We start from the raw sequence: 20,221 nt of genomic DNA on the forward strand, positions 1-20,221 counted from the left end.
CCCGCACAATTATCTAATGGAATCAATACTAGAAATAGTGTTAGTAGGAAAATAAAAAGTAAACAGATAATGTAAATCATAACATGTACTTTTATCTTATAAAAAACAATTGATGTGTATTTGTTTTATTTTAATAAAGATTTAAAATTTTGCTTTTAGATTTATTTTAACTACTGTGACAAAGATTAAATTAATATCTAGTTTAGGTATACAGTTGCTGTAGTATATACTTTATTGTATGTAATTATTTTCTTGAAAAAAGCATAAGTTTTGTTAATGTGTTTATTTAATTCTCTAAACTTATTAACTTATACACGATCAAATACTTCAAATTACTATAAAATTCTGTTTGAAAACTTGTTTGTAATCGTAGTTTTTATTTTATTTTACAGGCATTTTAATTTAGTTTTAATTAGAATTCTATTAAAGCTATGTACGTGTGCGTACAATTACTTACTTTTATTAAAAAAGCAATTTATATCAAACAACATACATATAAAAAAAAAATATTTATGGTTACAGGAGACTAAAAAAAGAAGACTTTGGAATGTACGAATTTATTCTGTTTTCAAAGGCAACGAGATCTCCAGTATCTTCTTGTACTTTTTATTTAAAAGATCTCTCATTGTTTAATAAAAAATAGTTAAGTATTACGAATTAAAAAATAACAATATACCGTAAGCTTAGTCTGTTTTTATTTCTCTTAATATAATTTATAATTATTTTTACACTTCCTGAATCAATAAGCATTTACTACTTTGTTAAATTAAATAAATGTATCGCAAAACAGAATCTTGTTTATTTTTTAGTTTTATAATAAAGTTCTTTATTTATTTTGCAAAGTAAGTTAAAGTGTACAATAATGTTTTTAAGCTAAGGAACTTTGTCTATTTAATTTTATAAACTGTTATCTCATTGAATTATTGTAAACTTATAAGTACTGTTTATTGTACAACAAAGCCTTTCGTTTATCTAGTTCATCAAAAATAGTTATCGAGTTTATTAAAAATAAACTTATAAAGTAGCTTATAAGTAAACTGTTTAAAATATTAAACATAGTTTTGAGCAGCTAACTAATTTTTTTGATTGCAAGCATGATTAATAGTTTCTAAAATTATTTATTGCAGATATTAAGTAATATTAGACAGCTAGAAGCAAAAAAGGTAATATATAATAACTAAATAAAACTAGCTTTTTATTTTATCATATATATATTTTGTTTTTATTTTTTGCGATGACTCTTTTTTTTTTAATTTTGTTTTATTGTATCAGACTAAAAGTATAAAGTTATAGCTGTTTTAGATTAGTACTAAATACAACTAAAACTCTGATAACGATATGTGATACTGTGTTTAGTTATATTTTGGAAGTCAATAGTTTTTCTGACTTAATTTAAAAAGTGTGTGTTTTTAAAGAGCTTCTAATTTGAAATCGCAATACTTTTATTGATCTTTATCATTTAAACTTTTATCAAAGTAAATATTAATCCTTCAAAAACTACAATAAAAAACGTGCTTGTCTCATGTTTTAAACTTTAAATTTGGTACAGTAAATAATTTATCTAAGTGTTAACGTATAAAGAATTTATGGTTTCAATAATAACTTTAACGAGTTAATCAGTTTCACAAACAACACTAAAACAACTTTAGTTTTATTATTCATACATTCTAACACTTTTACTATATATAGAGATTTTTTAATTATTATAACTTTAAACACTACGTGTTTTGTAGTATAAGATTATAAAATTCTCTTATATATTCCAAAGTTTTTGTAAATATTAACTAAGCTGATAACGTATATATAAAACTAAATTTCCTTTTGTCAAATAAATTTTGTAATGACTGTTTTTTACATACGAAAGTGTATGTTTTAGAAGTTTATTTTTAAACAATTTATTACAGTTATAAATTTGTATCAAAATGTAACTATAACCAAGTCTTATTAAAAAAAATTTTTTAGAAATTGATTCTGACAAACTCAAATCTAAAAAAATCTGCTTACTAAAATTTACTGTTGTAAGATGTTACAGTTTAGTATGTATAAGCTTTTTTGATTATTTTTTCAGTTTTAGTCACTAAAAAGGTAATTGTATAGCTATATAATTTACAAATGACTTAAAAATTAGTGACATATGTAATACTTATGCGTTTTTATATAGTTTTTTTTTTGGGAATAAAATAATTTTAAACCAGTCTCAGTCTAAATTAAACATCATAAATTTAGTTTTAACATTTTTATTCAAAATATGAAGTTTATTAAAGTATATTTACATAAATAAATTTTAAACTTTGTAAACGTTTGCAACAACTTACTAAATATAACCTTACTTTAAGGTTAAACTATAATAAAGTTTTTTATTGTATTGAAAAAATTAACTTTTAAATATATTGTAAATTTTTTTTAATACAAGCATGATTTACTTCCGTTATCAAGTGAAAAATTTGTAAGCACTCTATATTATGTATATTAGTCAAGCTTTTACAAAGTTAAAAGTGGAAGTATAACTATTTTAAATTTTAACTTTTTAGTTTTTGGTTCTATTGATGTTTGTTACTTTAAGTCTGTTCTGAGCTGTCAATAGTTTTATAAACTTCTAATTATTTTATAATTTTGAATTTTGCAGCTGATAAGCTCTTAGAAGTATTTTTTAGTATCTTACAGAAATTTAGTTTTATCATTACTTGTGAAAAAACAGTATAATGAAAAAAAAATTATTCAACAACGTTTTAAAGATTAAAGATTAAATGTGTTGACAGGGCTAAAAATACAATTTCATTTTAAGTCTTGTCGTAGATATCAACTCCCTACTTTTATGCAGTTCATTAAAACTGCTTGTTTGTTGAACTACTTTTGATTTTTTTTTCTTTCTGAAGTCTCAGTATATTTTAGATAGATTATATAAAACAACTAAGGCTAGTTTAAGTTTGTTTCATTACAACTTAAAACAGTAATGTTTAAATTTGCTAATGTCATTTTAAATATTTTCTAAGCTAATATAAACAAGAAGTTTTCTTGTATATATTTCAAAACTACTTCGATTTAGTATTGGGCGTAACTTCTTATAAATTATTTTTATTTAAACAGGCGACCACCTTTACACTGAATGAAAAGTTAGCAAACATTAATAGCATTTAAAAATACAATAACCTTAAATACTTTCGTTTTAATGCACATAAAGAAAAAAGGTGTAAATAATTACTGGGCTACATCGAATTTACTAACTGAGCTGAAAGTTTTTTTTAAGTGAAAGTTTTGGTTTAATTATCATTGACTAAATTTCAACAAACTTTCTTAATAGTTATTTCGAAATACTTATTCAAAGAAAACGCTTAAATATTTAATTGTTTTTAGGTGAGTAAAATGTAATAAAGATTGTTATTTAGTATTTTTAGGATAACCTGAACAATAAACATGTCAAACTGTAAAATTGTGGTAAAAAATTTGGAAACAAACAAAGTAGCAAAAATAAAAGATCCATACATAGTTGTCAAGTTTAAAGGTAGATTTAGATATACTTTTATTTTTAAATAGTTTCTTAATGGTAAACTATGTATGATTTTTTTTTTGTTGTTATCAGTTTCGTTTGTAAAATAACAGTTTTCTGTTGAAAGTTTATAGCAAAGCTAAATATTTTATAGTATATTAAAATTATTAGTTTTATTAGTCTAGTATAAATGACTAGTACACTTAACTTTTGATTTTCTAACTTCTTATTTGTAAATTTTTGTTAACTTTTTTTAAGTTCTTTAAAAAAGCGTTTATCTTTAAGCTTTTGTTCTACGTATATCATTCTTATATTATAAACAGAAAAATCTATCCTATACTAATAAAGTAAAAATTCAAAGTATGTTTAAGAGAAAAGAAAACCTATTTTATACAAAAGTAACATTAACGGTTTTTAAACTTCATAATATAACAAACAATGTAATTTAAAATAGCAAAATGATATGATTTCAAAACAGTTTTCATCTTATGGAGCTTAAACTAGTATTTTGTTGTTAATACTTCTTTAAATAATTATTTTCCTTAAAGTGTTTTATCGTGAAATTTGAATTTTTATATCTGTAAAACGAAAACTTTAATAATAAAAAATGTTAAATCTATTTCTTGTTTTATAATTTTTTTTACATGTCTTTTAAATATCATTATTGTTTTAAATGGCACACCAAATTTTGCTAAAAATAAAAGAAGTTTATCAAGAATGGGGTAAACACATAAAATTAAATCAAAATGAATAAAAATTTAGCATAAAAACTTTAAAAAATAAGTAACAAAATTAAATAGTATGTTTTTTTAGGTAATATTCTTTATTTTATGCCACTAGAACTAAGTTAACGAACTACAAAAATATATAACTAACACTTTTAAATATATAACGTGCATAATTTGTTGTCTCTATAACCAAAAGAGTTCAAGATATATGTGATTAGTTCTCGTAATAGTTTACAACAAATCTTTTAAAGACAGTTAAAGTTTATATTATTTCATTATGAACAATTAGAAAAAATTAAATGATTTTTACATATATAACACTTCAAAAGTATTCGTCTATACTTTATTAGCTTGATCAACTTAATTTTTCGAGACGTTTTATTCCTTAATACATAATCTTATCGATAAATAACCAAAGTTTTGATTTCTAATAAATGAAAAATTTTCCAGCATTATTCTAGTTAGTTATTTTAAAATTAACAGTGTTATTTATTATATAAGTCTAATTAAAAACTTAAAAACTTTTAATTGTTTCGTATGCATAATTGAGTAATAATCCTTTCTAAATGTTTATATTTATGTTTTTAAATAAGTTTTAGAAAAAAATTCCAACAAACGTTTTTAATTCAAAAGCTTAAAGCCACCAATTTAATTTTCTATACATCTATAAACAATAATAAACTGCATTTTTATTTTTACTTTCTGACTTTTGTCGTGAAGATTGCAAAACGATATCAAATAAATTTATTTGACTTTTTTATTTTTTAAATAAGCTAATAAATTAAACTAAACTATTAAACTTTGTTTCAACAAAAAATAATCAAGTTATAAATTTAAGGTATAAAGAAGCAAACAAAAGTATCCCCATTGAAAGGACCGTTTTTTGACTTTAATGAAGTAAGTTATTTGAAATAAAACAGTTTTTAATTAAGTTATTGTAAAATGTAGTTAAACACTTTATATATAGTAACAATAAAAAAATAAAATCTGAAGTTTATGTTTGATAAAAAAGCACTACTTGGTCTAAAAATTTCTGTTCGATTAATTTTTTGTTTAAGACTACATTATATCTAAAGTAACCCCTTTAAACTTTTATTAAATGTTTGAAAACATACAATTAACTTATTATACAAAACAGACTTTGATCTTCGATGTAAATGGGGATCCGTCGCCAGGTGACGTTGTTGAGTTTCATGTTTATGAAGATGAGTTTATGCGTGACAAGTCAGTTCTTAAATTTATGCAAACGAATCTTTTTCTAATTAATTTTAACATCAGATTATTTTAGCTGTAATGGACCATATTAGGTATTAAAATTATAGGAAAAAGTAAAGGTTTCAAGTTTCTCTTTTTTAATTTTAACCAACTAACTAATTCTTTGTGGTTGCCAGTTTTTTTTAAGAAAAAATATTTAAAAAAAACTTTCATTGAAAACTAAAAACATTTAAAAAATGGTATTAATTGATCACATTAAAAAAAAATTTTTGTTAAATTAAACTTTATGTATATTTATTTTATTTAGAAGTATCTTTTAACTGGTAAATAATAGTTTTTGAACTTAAAGTTCATTAAAAACAAGACATACTTAGTTAATTTAGCGCTTAAATATTTAAGTTCAACAAAGTTTTTAGAAACACATTAAGTGGTTATAAAGTGCTTTCCTAAACAAACTTTATTCATAACGTTATTATTTGGTACTTTTAAGATACTAGTAAAGAACTTAATGAAATTAAAAAACTTTATAGTTATGAAAAAAGATTAAAACAGTTTTAGTAGTTACGATTTACTTAAAATAAGATGCAAAAAAAAACAGATTAATAATTTGTTAAAGTTAGAAATTCAAGTTATTAAATAAACTACTGCAGAATTTCAAAACGATTTCAAGTGTTTATATAAATAAAAAATTTTCTGAAAAACATTAAAAAATCTTCAATTAATCACTTTCCAAACCATATTTCAATAAATCCATTATACTTGTAAACATGGGTGTAGTTATAAAAAGCAAAAAATTAGAAAGAATTACATTTAGTTTAGTACTTGAAGTAATATTTTTCTAGATTTTTTTAGTTTCAAGACAGTGTGGTGTATGGTTAACAAAGTATAACATTTTCAGCTTCTTTATTGTTTATATTTATGTTAAAAAATGACATTGCTCATAATCGTGACGAGCATTTGTTATCAAAATTTTTATTATTAAATATGGTCTGTTGGTAAAACTTCTTTTGTTTATAGCTGTCTTAGAACTTATATTTACATGGACAAAAAAGTAGCTAAGAAAGACGAAGATGTTAATAATAAAAAAGCAAAAAAGTTAAATTTGTTTCTATATAAACAAATAATTGGTTTCTTTCATAATAAAGAATTAAAATCAAAGAAAGATATAAACCATTCATTATTAAACTTTTATATTTAAGCGGCAATTAGGCAATAATCAAGTATTAAGTTCTTTGTTACTTATATTTTAGCTAATTGAGAATTTTCAATTTTTTTTTAATCAAAAATATTTTTTAAGTTTATTAAATAGATTTCAATCAAAAGCTTAACAACTATATTTGAAAACTAAAGTTAGCAAGCAGGAGATTAAACAAGTTTTAAGTTTTTATCAAGTACAAAGTTATTATAAATCGTAACTAAAACAGGCTAGTTGGAACAACTACGACTACATTTGGTAACTTGAAAAGTGGCAAAAGCTTACCTGTTAGTAAAAAGGGAAAAGTCATACCTGTTAGTTTATTTTTCTAACTGAGTTTAAAGTAAGAAATCTAACGTTAACATTTCATTAAACCTTTGTATTTAGTTCTGAAATGTTTTATGCAAGCAAAATGCAGCAAGTTTTAAATAAGTTAAACCGTTTTATATGCTAAAAACATGTCAAAAATTTAGAAATGTACTAACATAGTTTTATGTTAGTTTTTAATAAAAATTAACTAAATGGCTATAAATATATTTCATACATGATGTTAAAAACTATGAGTAAAATTCAGGATACAATGATTCATTATAATCATTGTTTATCAGTCTACTAAAGCGTTGCGTTGTTAAAAAAAACTTAAAAAAAAACAACTGAAGCTTTTTTTTTAATCTATAAAAAGTTAGATTATTTAATTTAATTTAGTTTTGTTAAAATCTTAATATCTAACATACTTCCTCGTTACCCATTAACACAATTATTTAACATCACTTTAGCTATTTTCCTAACTTTTAAGTTTTGAAAATTTTATCGAGAATGTTATTATGGGTAACGTCTTATTTTTTATATCAAATTCTTTTTTTTTCATACTTTTACAACTACTTTCATACTTTTTTAAATCAATTATAATGCTTTACTTCATTTAGTTTATTTTTTACGTGAAAATGTTCTTCTTTTATTTATAAATATTGTGTCCCTAACTATTTTTATTAGTCTACTATTCTTATACTTGTGTTTTTATTCACCTAGCAAAAGTTAATAAAAATACAATTGCAAAATTATAAAAGAATTTACTACTTTATTCGAAACAAAGTTAATAAAAGTGTCTTAACTTTTTTTAAATTAAAAAAGTGTAAGACTTTATTTCAACTTTGTTGTTGATATACACTATCAATTCTAAATTTTTAAATACGAGTAAAATTTAGTGTGACATATTTTTTAATAGTTAATATTAACAACTATAAGTTCTACACTATTAATATTTTTAAAACTCAAAAAGAAAACCATAAATTTAAAAGTACCGCCGACAACTCTTACCGTGTGGGCAACCTTTAAGGCTACTTTAAGGATATTACGTAGCGTAATTGCGTTCTAAAATTTATACTTATAAATATTTTTTTTTGAATCAACCACTTTAAAGCAACTCAAAAGTTAACCATTTTATTTTTGTACTTCTTTTAAAAAGGCAAGATTGATTTGTTTCGTTCTACTGAAAGCGCAGAGGTAACCATGCTTTTAATGTACATATAAATGTACTATTTGCTTAGAATAATATTTCTATAACAGGTCGTAAGCTTTTACAACTGTATTTAAGTTTTCTTAAAAATAATTTGATGGTCGTTGACAAACAAAGGCTATTTACTTAAACCTCCTAATAAGTAAACACAACTTAACTTCTTTAAAAATTCATATAACTGTTTAGTTGTGCTTTTGAAAGTATTATGCCCACACTCTTTAAATATAAAACCTTTTAATATAAACAAAGTTTTTAAATACTTTTTTTTTAGTTTATGACTTATTTAGGCTTAATTTTGTAAACAGAAGTTAGAAATAAATGTTGTGTATAAAAAACCAGCGTTTATAAAAATGTATCTAAAAAACAATTCAGTATGAAGAAAATAAAAAAGTTAAAAAGTAGCAAAAATGTAAGAAAATAATTAATTTATTTTTCACTTAATACATAATGACAAACAAGGATAATCGAATTAAAATTTAAGTTTATTTTTAGTTGAGGTACTGCCTTTCATAGAAGCTTTTTTTTAAAGAATGTTTAGTAAACCTTATTTACACAAATTTTTAAAATAGTTTGTTTTAAAGCTTACTTTTGGAAATTGAATTTTTTTAATGGTTTGTTTTAAAGATTTTTTCTATTGAAATATCTAAAAAAATTTAATTTGTAAATCATTTTTTAATAGAAGTGTATTATCAAGTGCAATTTGTTGGATAGTTGTTTAGATTTTTAAAGCAATTTTTCTATTACCAAACTTTTTAAAAGGGATGCTGAAAACAACAAAATAAATTCAACTGTTGTTTTTAATAAAGGCAATTGCATACTTTAATAATTTTATAATAATTGTTTTTTATCATATTTGCTTTGTAGTCAAGTTTTGTAACATTTTTTATTCGATGCTTTAGAAAACTAAAAAATATTGAAACGGCTGACATAGTGAAATACATTTACTTTATTGTTTACAACGATCGTACTTAATTTTAATTTGTTATGTTAAAGCAAAATGTCTACTTTTTTATTATCATTTTGTAGGATACCAAGGTAGGTGCCTCTGCGTCAGACGCTGGTGACAAAAAAGAGTTTGAAAAAGGTTAGATTTTCAACATAATTATCTAAAAGTAAAACTCTTTTATTTTTATCTAAATAATTCAGGAGGAAACGCAACAGTAGGTGATAACAACGACACGAAAAATAAGGATGAAGGTTTTGCAGAAGGATCCATTAAGGAACCATCAGGAAGCTCTGGGCAGCCAACTAATAAGTTAATAGCTTTTTTCCATGTTGTCATAAGTCATTTAGAAAAAAGTAGTCAAGTTTAATTGTGTTTTCAAAAATAAGGTAAGTGTTAAACTAGTGCTTAAATAATTTTTTTAAACAGTTTTCTACCGTATTTCTAAAAAAACTCTATTATAACCTTGTGTATTATCAATTACAAACATTAGCTTACAAACTTTGTTTAATAATTGTATGCTTAAAATGTAAAGTGTTGCCTAAAAATACAAAAACTAATTGAAATTTTTTCTTGTTGCTTTTCTATCGTTTATTTATTTAGTTAATGTACCAAATCCAGAACCGATCGTTCTACTCTATCAGAGAAGCCAGAAGATTTCCAAGTAAGAGTCAAAATAATATGTGGTCGACAATTAAGCGGGTCAAACATAAAACCAGTTGTGAAGGTAAAAGGCGGTAAGCGTACAAAAGCTACGAGAGTCAGAAAAGGATCATCGCCAGAATTTAATGAAGTACTTATTTATTTATTGTGGACAGTAAAATTTTTTAAACATGTTAATATATCTCTTGTATAGAGTACCATGAATTAAAAGAAAATATTTACTTTGAAAAATGATAAATTTTCAGATGTTAATGTTCCAGTATAGCCACATATCTTTAAAAGACTTGTATGAGACTATGTTCGAGTTTACTGTTAACAACTCGAGGAAAATGAGATCTGACGCCTTAATTGGTTCTTTTAAACTTGACGTCGGAAGTGTATATGACCAACCAGGTTTGCAGTCAATTATTAGTCAATTGATATTTTTGCTGCCATTATTTTTTTTTTGTATAGGAAAAATTTAAAATTAGGAGGTTACATTTTTGTTCAATTTATTTTATAAAAAACAATTTTATTTAAAAAAAAGATTTTTTTTCTAAACTTATTTAACCGAGTTACGTTGAGTGTTTTATGTAAGATAAATTAATTGAAAATGAATTACAAAAAAGATACAAAAAAATTTTTGTAGATCACGCTTACGTTCGTAAATGGATATTACTTACTGAGCCTGAGGACACTACCAACACACCGAAGGGATACCTGAAAATAACCATATGTGTCTTGGGAGCTGGTGATCATCCGCCGGTTAGTTTTTCTGTACGCAACTTTGTAATAAGCGTAGTGAGACCTTTTAAATTTATCATTTCTCGTTTTGCGTTTGCGGTTGTTGTTTATAACTGGCAATTTTATTTTAAACCTTTCTAATGCTGTACTAAATTAAAAAAAAATTCATGGCGATTTATTTTTAATTAAAGATAGCTTTAACTTATAGAAATCAGAGACATTAAATCGTTTCTGTGCACCTTATGCATTTGTAGAAAATAAGTGAAAATAAATATTATTAGTAAGTTAAAACTTAAGCTGCTAGTGTACCAAAAAATATATACTTTAAAATACTTATTAGTGTTTTTAAGACATAAGTATTCTTTAGGATGACAAAGGAGATGAAGACGATGAAGATGTAGAAGGGTTTGATTATTTATTTTTCTTCCATTTACTATGTTAATTAATCATAAAATTGTTTCTTATCAAGTACTGAAGAAGACTTTTTCTCTAAACTGTTATGTTTTTTTTTTGAAAGTTGCACAAAAAAGTAATAAAACTGTAATCATCAAGAAAATTTCACAATTTTGTTACTTAATTTAATTTAAAACAACTTTTTTTTACAGTATGCAGTAGCTTTAAGGAATTAAGAAATTTACTGTATTTTAAGTTTTAAAATATTATTTAAGTTATGATAAAACCACAAAACTTGAAAACAATAATAGAAATATAAACAATCAGAAATTTACTTACACCTGCTGGAGCTGCTCTTCGTTCAGCCACTTTCAAGCTGATCGTGTACAAAGGAGAAGACTTTCCTCAAAGTAAATAACGTTTCTATTTAAAACATCACAAAAGCACAGCTTTAAATTTTATTTGAAAGGTTTTTTTGTATCTTAGCAGTAACATAGAACATAATAACCGCTTAAAAGTACAAGCTTGTATGCTGACTCTAAACTGCTTTATTTCACTTGAACCTTCAAACCAATGAAAGTTGTAATATTTTCACAAAAATCTAACTTTTTTTTTTTATTTAATTGACTTTTTATTCCGATACAAGCTAACGAATGCATTTTCACAGTGGACTCAGCTGCTTTTCAAAACATCAAAGGTATATTTTCAAGTAAAGCAAGCTCCGAATTAACAGGAAGCACACTAGTTGATCCCTATTTGAGTCTTAGGTACATCTTTATTTTTTTATAGTTGTTTAAGCTGTTGTAAAATTGTTTCATTTAGCAAATATATCACAAAAACGATAAGTAATTTTACTCTGTGAAGACTAAAACAAAAATATTAAAAAATTACTAAAATAATTCTTTAAATGTGGAATCATTTACTAAAAAACTTAATCAATATAAAAGTATATAATATTATGTATATAGTGTTTATACTTTTACTTCATGAAAATATTTAAACAATAGTTTTGGAGGTAAAAAAACAAAGACGAAAGTAATACAGCAATGTAATTCTCCCTCATGGAATGAAGAATTGTCTCTTCCATTAAAATTCCCTTCTATGTGTGACTCACTTAAAATGGTTGTGAAAGATTGGTTAGTACCACTGCATAAACTAAAGCAAAATAAGTTTTTTTTTTTAATTAAAAGATAATTTTAGAAAATGTTATAGAGTCGATATTAAACAAAAAATTTCAAGTTATGCATTAAGTAAATATTATTTCGAACTTTAGTGTTTTTTAAACCTTTGAATGTTGAAATTTGCAGAAGTTTTCAAATAACTCACAACATATAGCAACAAGTAAACAGTGTAAAGTTAATTTATAAAACTTTAATAAATTTAATCATGTGTGATTGTAAATAATTTATTTAACTGTTGTTTCTTCAAATTACATTAGTTTAAAAAAGGGATCGAGTCGGAAACGCTGAACCTATTGGAGCAGCAAATATTTTAATATCAAGAATATCATCGACAGGAGAAGAAACAGGTTCAAAAAATTTATAAATAACAAGAGCTTTGAAAATTTTACATAGTTTTATAGGTTGAATCAGTTAATTTGATCGAGCTTAATTGAACTAAGCACTAAAGTCCTGTAATTATCACTGTTTTAAAACACTAAACTACCATGCCTTTCTATTTAAGCGTGTAAATATGGTATAAAATAAATAAGCATTAGAACTATCATTTCAAACATTAGCTGTTTTTTAGATGATTTATGTTAGTTTAATATTTTTTAAAACCTTACAAACTGGAATAACTTCTTTTATAAGTAATTTTGTTGCATAGTTTTTTTATGCATTAATACTATGTTTTGGTTTGTTCATTTTGGTCAAAAAATGCTATCTATTAATATGCATACAAAACTAAAACTATATTCTTTAATTTCTAATTACAGCTTTGTTAAATTAAATAATATTAACTAATACAAACATTTTAAAAATTATTTAAGCTTTGAAGTTTTTTTTTAATTTAATAAAGTTAAAGAAAAAAAAAATTTAATAAAATATGTTTTTAAACTTACATTTATTTTTACTCTAATAATTTTGACTTCTATTTAAATGATTTAAAATTTATATTTATAAAATTATTTAAAATTTAAAACTATTTTTAAATGTTTCATTATTTTTTACTGCACCTGCATGAAGAGCTTTTAAAAATGTTTTTAATAAATTTACTCATTTTAAACACTAGTTTGAATTCTTTAAATACATCTACTTCATTTTTCCATCTATTCTTAATCTAACAATATCGGTTTGTTTCAAATCCAGGGGCTTGCGATGATCTACAAAATAGCGGTTTGTTTTAAGAAATTTTAAGAGCATGATACTTTTACATTTATTTCAATCACCCGAACATCGATTGTTGAAAGTCAACAATTTTAAGATATATAACATTTATAGCGTTTTATGTTTGAGTGAGTTAATAAATATTTTTTGTTTAAACTAACTGTATCTTATTTAAAGTTGTTTTAGATTTTTGCATGCTTTGTAATGACTTTTTTTTTCACGGTTTGCTTCTGGTGTGATGTTTCGTTGATCCTTTGTTGGCATGAAATTGATGCTTGCTCGTTGATCATTCTACGCAGATAGTGACAGTGATGATGACGAATATGGAGGTAAAATATTTGTTTTAAAAACTTTATCATGTAAATTTACATGTCAGCGAGCTAATAAAGGTTAAAAAAGTGCCATACGACTTAAAGACCATATGAAACTATTTTAATTTATTTTTTTTAACTATTGACTATGGTAAGGTAAACAATAAGCTTCCAGAAATAAATAATGATTTTTTTCTCAAAAACTTATTGCTTGTACTTCAATTAGGAAAAATACATATAACAAACATACAATAAACTAACAGTTATTTATTTTTGGAAACTATATAGCTTTAAAAAATATCGTGGTATTTTAATAACAATTTCCAACCCTTAATTACTAGCCCCCGTACTTTTAAATTATAAATTTAAATTACAATTAAAGGGCTTTCTGTTTGCACGTAGGAGTTACTTTTAAGCTATTCTAAAGCAGAGTGTAAAGACTATAACATTTTTGAAATAAAAAATTATTATTGTATATAAATTTAATACAACAGTGTGTTTCTTTTTCATCTTATACTAAAACAGTTTTAGATTTCTTTAGATATTTACAAGCATACGACACATTTGGCCCAAATCACATTAAACTGGAAATAGGAAATGAAAAATTTTATAATGTTAGTACTTGCAAATCATTACAAATACTAAATTCTATTGTAGCCCAAGACTGTATCTACTGAGCTTTTTGAATTAAATAGAAAAATTCCGATTACAACAAAGTTTTTTAGACTTTATATAGTAGCTCTCCAATTTTTTTCTGTATATTTTTTAAATTTTTAAAAGTTAATCTTTTATTTTAATTTTTTATTGTGTAATAGATTAAAGATGTTTAGTAAACGTAGAACAGAATGATTTATGATTAAAAAGATAAATTTTTAGTTAACTTATTGATGCAACTTAAATAAAAGGTATGTACGGCGTAACATCGGCTAAAACAGTATAAGGAAAATAAAAAGAGTCGCATATAAAGATTTTTTTTTCTTAAATTTATCAAAATCTACATGATAAAAGATTTATTTTGATATATTCATTTATATTTTCTCAGTTAGCCAGTTTTCTTACAATCTTCTAAGATTTACTTGATTAATGATTAAAAAATTCAAAAACCAACATTTTTGTTTTTGATTTTACTAGATAAAAATGTTTGTTTTTAACTAAATTTTAAATCAATTTCTATTTTATTAACAATTTCATTGTAACTGAAGATCTAATTAATCTCATTGATTATTTAAGTGAAAAATTGAATAAATTCGTGAATCAAAATATTTGTAGTATTTTCCTTAAATTTAAGTTGAAAACATTGATTCTTACTCTTGATATAAACTAAAAGTATATAAATTATAATCAGGCTCAATAAATGAAATTTTTAAATATAATTATCAACCAATAAAAAAATAAATCAAACATTTTTAGTTTAAGACATTTTCTTAAAGTTTTAACTTTATAGTTGATTTTTTTCATTTTGAAAACATCCGCTTTTGTTTTATGAAAAAACTCTTCATTTTTTGTTATAATCGGAACTTTTTTATTTGATTTAAAGATTTAAATGCTCTAAAATCTTGGCCTTATTACCAAATGTTTTAAGAAAAAGTTTTTAAATTGTGTTTTATTTCGTATTTCTAGTTGATGAGGGCCCAAAGTGGACGATTGTGGCGACCGACAATAAACTAAAAACTACAAGTAAAATAAAAGGTGTTCAATGTGAAATTTTTATTAAATTATTTACCTACCACTTAATAAGTCGGACGTATCTTTTTTTTGTATTTTCTATAAAGCTTAAAAATACTATACACTATAGTCTGTCTATATTATTACTATGTACTACAAATAAGCAAAAGTTCTTCAAAATAGATCGCGTTAAGAAATTTTATGTGCACACCTGAGCCTAATAATTTTAATATTTTATATAAAAATTATTTCTAAAAGGAATCAAGTATATTTATAAAAATATTTTTTTACTGTTTAACCTTATATTGAGTAGAGTAAATGGTTATTGTGAAAACTTTACGACTTTTGAAATCCAATAAAATTTCAAAGTATATATTCAACATTATATTAAACGATACTTTCTTAAGATTTATTTGTTAAAAATTGTAAGTAAATAAAGTAGTCATGATTAACATACTTTTAGTAATTTTTTTGTACATTATTACCATTTCAACAAACTAGTCACTTTTGTTGTGCTGTCTGGACTCCAGATCTATAACTTGTTTAAGTTTTTCAAGTAGTCTGGAAACCAAGACTTTTAAAACGATCTTCAAATAAAAATAATAAATTTAAACTAACTGTCCAAAATATAACTATTTTTAAATTTAAAGAACAGTTTTTTTAAAGCTAATGACATAAAAACTAATATCATCAACATTTAAAAGATAAAAAACTTTAATTAGTGTCATCAAGTCACTGTCTTTTTTCACACAATTTTTCTTTTCAGGCTCAGATAAAAAAATATGTACATTTGACATTTTTACAACCTTGTAGGTTTTCTTCCAACTTTTGGGCCAACTTTTGTTAATTTTTATGGATCACCACGGGAGTTCTCTGCAGTGACACAAAGTCTAGATGACCTAAATGCTGGAAAAGTGGGTGCAAAAATGTATTATGATAATTCATATAAACGTGCTTTACTTGTTTAATGATTATTTGTATAACACCAAAAGGGAGAGGGTTGCGCGTATAGAGGACGAGTTCTAGTCGAGCTGAAGACATCATTAGATGAAGAAGATTCAGAACCAACTCCCAAAGCTCAGCCGATACCTGAAGAAGCCATGCTTGATGTTGAGGTTATCTTTTAAATAATTAAAACTCGTAGAAATGTTTTCTTGTGGGAAAGTTAATTGAGTTTACATCACATAGATGTAGTAAAAGTAATGTGTAACATGTAATAAAATTCAACTATTACTAAAAAATTTAAAAACACATTTTTATAGGTTTGGTTCTACAACAAAAAAAGAAACTTTTAGTTGTTATATTTTCAATATTTTTATTATAACTTTAAAACTAATAGCTATTAATCTATCGTTAACATTGAAGCAAAATTTTCTAAACTTTTACACAGTATTTTAATTATTTGAATTCAGATATTAGACATCATAATTTTTTTTAAGTATGATTGTTTATTTTCAATGTTTTAAAACTATAGAAAAGAACCTAGAACTTTTGTCAGTAAAAACTATAGCTTTAAAGTTTGGTTTCAAGGGTTTTTTTTTGAAAAAATCTACAAAAATAGTATCCTTCGACGAATACAAATTTAAAAATACAAACAAATAACGATTTTTATACACTTCGTTTTTTCTTATAAATTTTTTAATACCTTGTTAGTATTCAAAACTCAAACGCATCAGTTTTTTTATTAAAAAAAAAATATTATGTTTTTTTTTACTTTAATTATCAAACAAACAACAGTATGTTTTAAAATCAACTACAAAACTATCAGAAATACATGAGAAGAAGGAGGTACAGGCTGGTTGTAGCTTTCGAGTCGGCTGGCATGATGACTAAGTCTTACGAAGATGTAGAATTTGAAGTTTCTATCGGTAATGTTGGCAACAAGTTCGAAACTAAAGGCGGCCCACCGTTTGTATCATGCACTGATTCAGTGAACACCATGTCAGATGGTACGTTTGTAGTGATGCAAAATAAAAACAATACTTTCTATACATTAAAACTTAGATATCTAAAAAAATGTTTTGTTTGTAAGATTGTAACAAATAAGAAAATTTATTATATTACAAAAAATAATTTGTTTTGTGAATAAGCGGTTTAAATATTTGAAAGCAGTTAGTTTCTGTACAACCATTATATATATATATATATATAAGTAAACTGATTTGAAATTCACAAAAATATTTTCTTCAATATTCATAGTTAAATATAACAGTTTTTTTTTTGGTTTAATTTTAATTACTGCTTTGTTTTATAGAACTAAAAAATGTTATTGATTTGAAAAAATATAATCGTTCTGTTCAAAACAGTTAGTTTCTGTACAATCAAGATATATAAGTAAACTGGTTTAAAATTCACAAAAATATTTTCTTCAACTTCCATAACTACATATAACAGTTTTTTTTTGGTATAATTTTAATACCTGCTTTGTTTTGTAGAAATAAAAAAATATATTGATTTGAAGAATATAACTTAAACGATTTCAAACACTGTAACTAGTAGTTTTTACCTTTAAATATACGTTTTATTGATTCTGCTTAATTAAACAATTTTTAGGTCATAAGTTTAGATTCATTCCCTGGGCTGCAAAAAAACCAGTCATTGTGATCACGTCTGAGTGGGAGGATATTACATTCCGGCTTTGTTCAAAAAATCTAATACTGAGGTTTTGCGAGCGATTAGTTAGTTTTGTTTAACTACGCATTTTTCTCAAATGTGTATTGCTTAATTCTAATTTAAAACCTAGCGTGAAGAACTCGACTATATCAAGTCTTTGGTGAAAAACGAGGAGCCAGAAGTACAAATTGCAGCGGAAATCGTTGACACTCTGGACATGGTTTTGGTCGAAACTGCGTGAGTTCAATATAAAAAGTATTAAAAAAACTCTCTGCTTTATAAAGCCTCGGAGTTTAACGCTAAGTGTAATTTAACTAGTAATTTATTTTTTCTAAGTTGCTTTTATTTCAGTATTGCTTTTCCGTCACCGCGTGGCAACCCGATGGCTAACCAATTGGACATCCGCTTGTGGCAGCAAAGAGTCATGCTGTTCAAAGTAATGGGAATGGAGGCGAGAGTTTTGAGGGAGAGCTGCACGGATGCCCAGGAAGCTATTTCCGCTCTCGAAGATTTCTACGAAAGATTAGTATCTTCTTCGTATGAGGTTAAATGATACATTTGATAAAATCTAAAGCACTGATATTCCTGTCACTTCAACTGTGTTTAATAAATGCACAAAGTAAGGTGTACTGTAAGTTAATTTACGAAAATCAAAAAAATTTCAAATACAAATATAAAACTTTAGATAATACTTGCAGCCACAGAATAGTTTACCGGACATAATTATTTGGATGATATCAGATGATGAAAGAATTGCATATGCAAAGTTAGTGAATGACATGAATATTTTCAAAAACTTTCAGTGTTGAAAAAAAAATAGTATTTTTTTCATTACTAACTTATTGATTACAGTACATTTTCTTAATTTCTAGTTAAAATTACTGTTTCTTTCCATTGTTTAGAAAGTGAGATTGTTTTCTAGTTTAAAGGTAGGCACATCTAACCTCTAAAATATTTTTTATAAGTAGATGCTCAACCGTGTTCAAGTTTATTTTTTTATATAAAGACTTTTTTAGAATTCAAGCAAATGAAATATTGTACTCGAATGCGAAACCTGAGTTTTGTGGAAAGCAATGCGGTACACCACAAGATGTAACTTTTAAGGTATTTCAAAAATTTGAACACGTATTTTCAAAATACACTATAATGAAACGCTTTATCATATTAAATTAAGATGTTTGTAAAGCAACGAAAGCATATAAAAGATATAATTGGTATTTAAAGTATATACTAAAATTTTTAATTTCATTAAAAAACCCAGTAGCTAAGTAAAGATATCTAACTCAAGTAAGTTACTTTGCTTACAACTTAAATTTTTTATAGATACCAACACCAAAAGCAACAAGCAAAAAGCATCAAAAAGTGCCGTGTAGAGCTCGCATTATGGCTTGGCTGGGACTTGCTTCTGATCAGTCAGAGTTCAAATTAGATACGTGTGCTCAGATGTCTGTTTTCGCAAGCACAGTAAGAGCTATTTATCAAATTATTTATAAATGCAAATTATACTATGCTTAGTTTATTTTTGAAGCTTGATTTTAAACAACTTGGGTTTATTTTTTCATATTTTTTTAAATGTTAATTATTTTGTTTAGTCTTCCTCATTAAATTTTTATAACTGTATGCTTAAGGAATAATACCCTCTGACAACAGCTTTATCTATTTTCTAGAACTAACTTAACTAAACCTATCCAAAGATATCATTATAACGAACATAAATAAAAAACAACGTTTACAAAACTTTTTTTTAATTAGTTGAGCATTATTTTTTAGTTTTTATAAAAAAAGTTTTATTATCAAAACTTTCTCTAGTATGAAGTCGAAAAGAAAATACCAGTAAAAGGTTGGACTGCGGACGGTTACTTCGACATAACTGGGGATGTAAGTTATAACAAAATACTTTGATTAACTGTTTTTAAGATCCTTTTTGTATATCTCAAAACGTACTGCCTAAAACTTATAGTTTTCCAGGCGATTTTTAAATGACATTTCTAGTATTATAAAGTGGCTTTTTTGTTTAAAAGATCGAGTTGCCAAAAAACAAGTTCACGTGTCCAACCGGATGGGAATGGGGTGGCGACTGGGAAATGTCGAAGGAGAGGACTGCTTTCTCGCACGCTGGAAAAAGTGATGCGTTCAACTTTCTTGAGGTAAACTTTTTGAAAAGTGCTACGTAAGTAAACTTTAAAAAGAAAGCGATTTAGCTTTTTTACTAATAATAAGTTTAAAAGTACTATTTTTGTACTATTTTGAACATTTTTTTACATTTCTTATGATGAGTAAAATTCAACGAATAAGTATACTTATATTTAAACAAATATTTTATGATTATTTATGTTTTTTTAATTTGAACGAATTTTTAAGTTTCTCCATGTATCTTCTTTTTTTATAGCATACTTTAAAAAGTTTTTCTTTTTTTTTTAGGAAACACAAACTTCTTATACT

General features: G+C 24.6%; 1 protein-coding gene across 1 annotated transcript in view; it reads left to right on the plus strand.

Annotated features, from left to right (window-relative positions):
- LOC145833330 (myoferlin-like) overlaps positions 1 to 20,221 on the plus strand; it is a 42,976-nt gene that overhangs the window by 8,946 nt on the left and 13,809 nt on the right. Inside the window, 25 exon segments of the mRNA XM_082940514.1 lie at positions 5,054 to 5,112; positions 5,354 to 5,439; positions 6,855 to 6,939; positions 9,168 to 9,225; positions 9,288 to 9,396; positions 9,706 to 9,877; positions 9,993 to 10,140; positions 10,376 to 10,491; positions 10,838 to 10,875; positions 11,191 to 11,273; positions 11,531 to 11,630; positions 11,871 to 11,999; positions 12,312 to 12,391; positions 13,490 to 13,504; positions 15,962 to 16,080; positions 16,159 to 16,281; positions 16,935 to 17,115; positions 17,720 to 17,844; positions 17,910 to 18,016; positions 18,131 to 18,323; positions 18,478 to 18,545; positions 18,796 to 18,883; positions 19,103 to 19,243; positions 19,589 to 19,657; positions 19,801 to 19,926. Coding sequence (XP_082796640.1) covers positions 5,054 to 5,112; positions 5,354 to 5,439; positions 6,855 to 6,939; positions 9,168 to 9,225; positions 9,288 to 9,396; positions 9,706 to 9,877; positions 9,993 to 10,140; positions 10,376 to 10,491; positions 10,838 to 10,875; positions 11,191 to 11,273; positions 11,531 to 11,630; positions 11,871 to 11,999; positions 12,312 to 12,391; positions 13,490 to 13,504; positions 15,962 to 16,080; positions 16,159 to 16,281; positions 16,935 to 17,115; positions 17,720 to 17,844; positions 17,910 to 18,016; positions 18,131 to 18,323; positions 18,478 to 18,545; positions 18,796 to 18,883; positions 19,103 to 19,243; positions 19,589 to 19,657; positions 19,801 to 19,926 — 2,618 coding nt within the window.

The sequence above is a fragment of the Thalia democratica genome, chromosome 4 (genome assembly GCF_965202585.1).
Source record: "Thalia democratica chromosome 4, ktThaDemo2.hap1.1, whole genome shotgun sequence".
Taxonomy (NCBI): Eukaryota; Metazoa; Chordata; class Thaliacea; order Salpida; family Salpidae; genus Thalia; species Thalia democratica.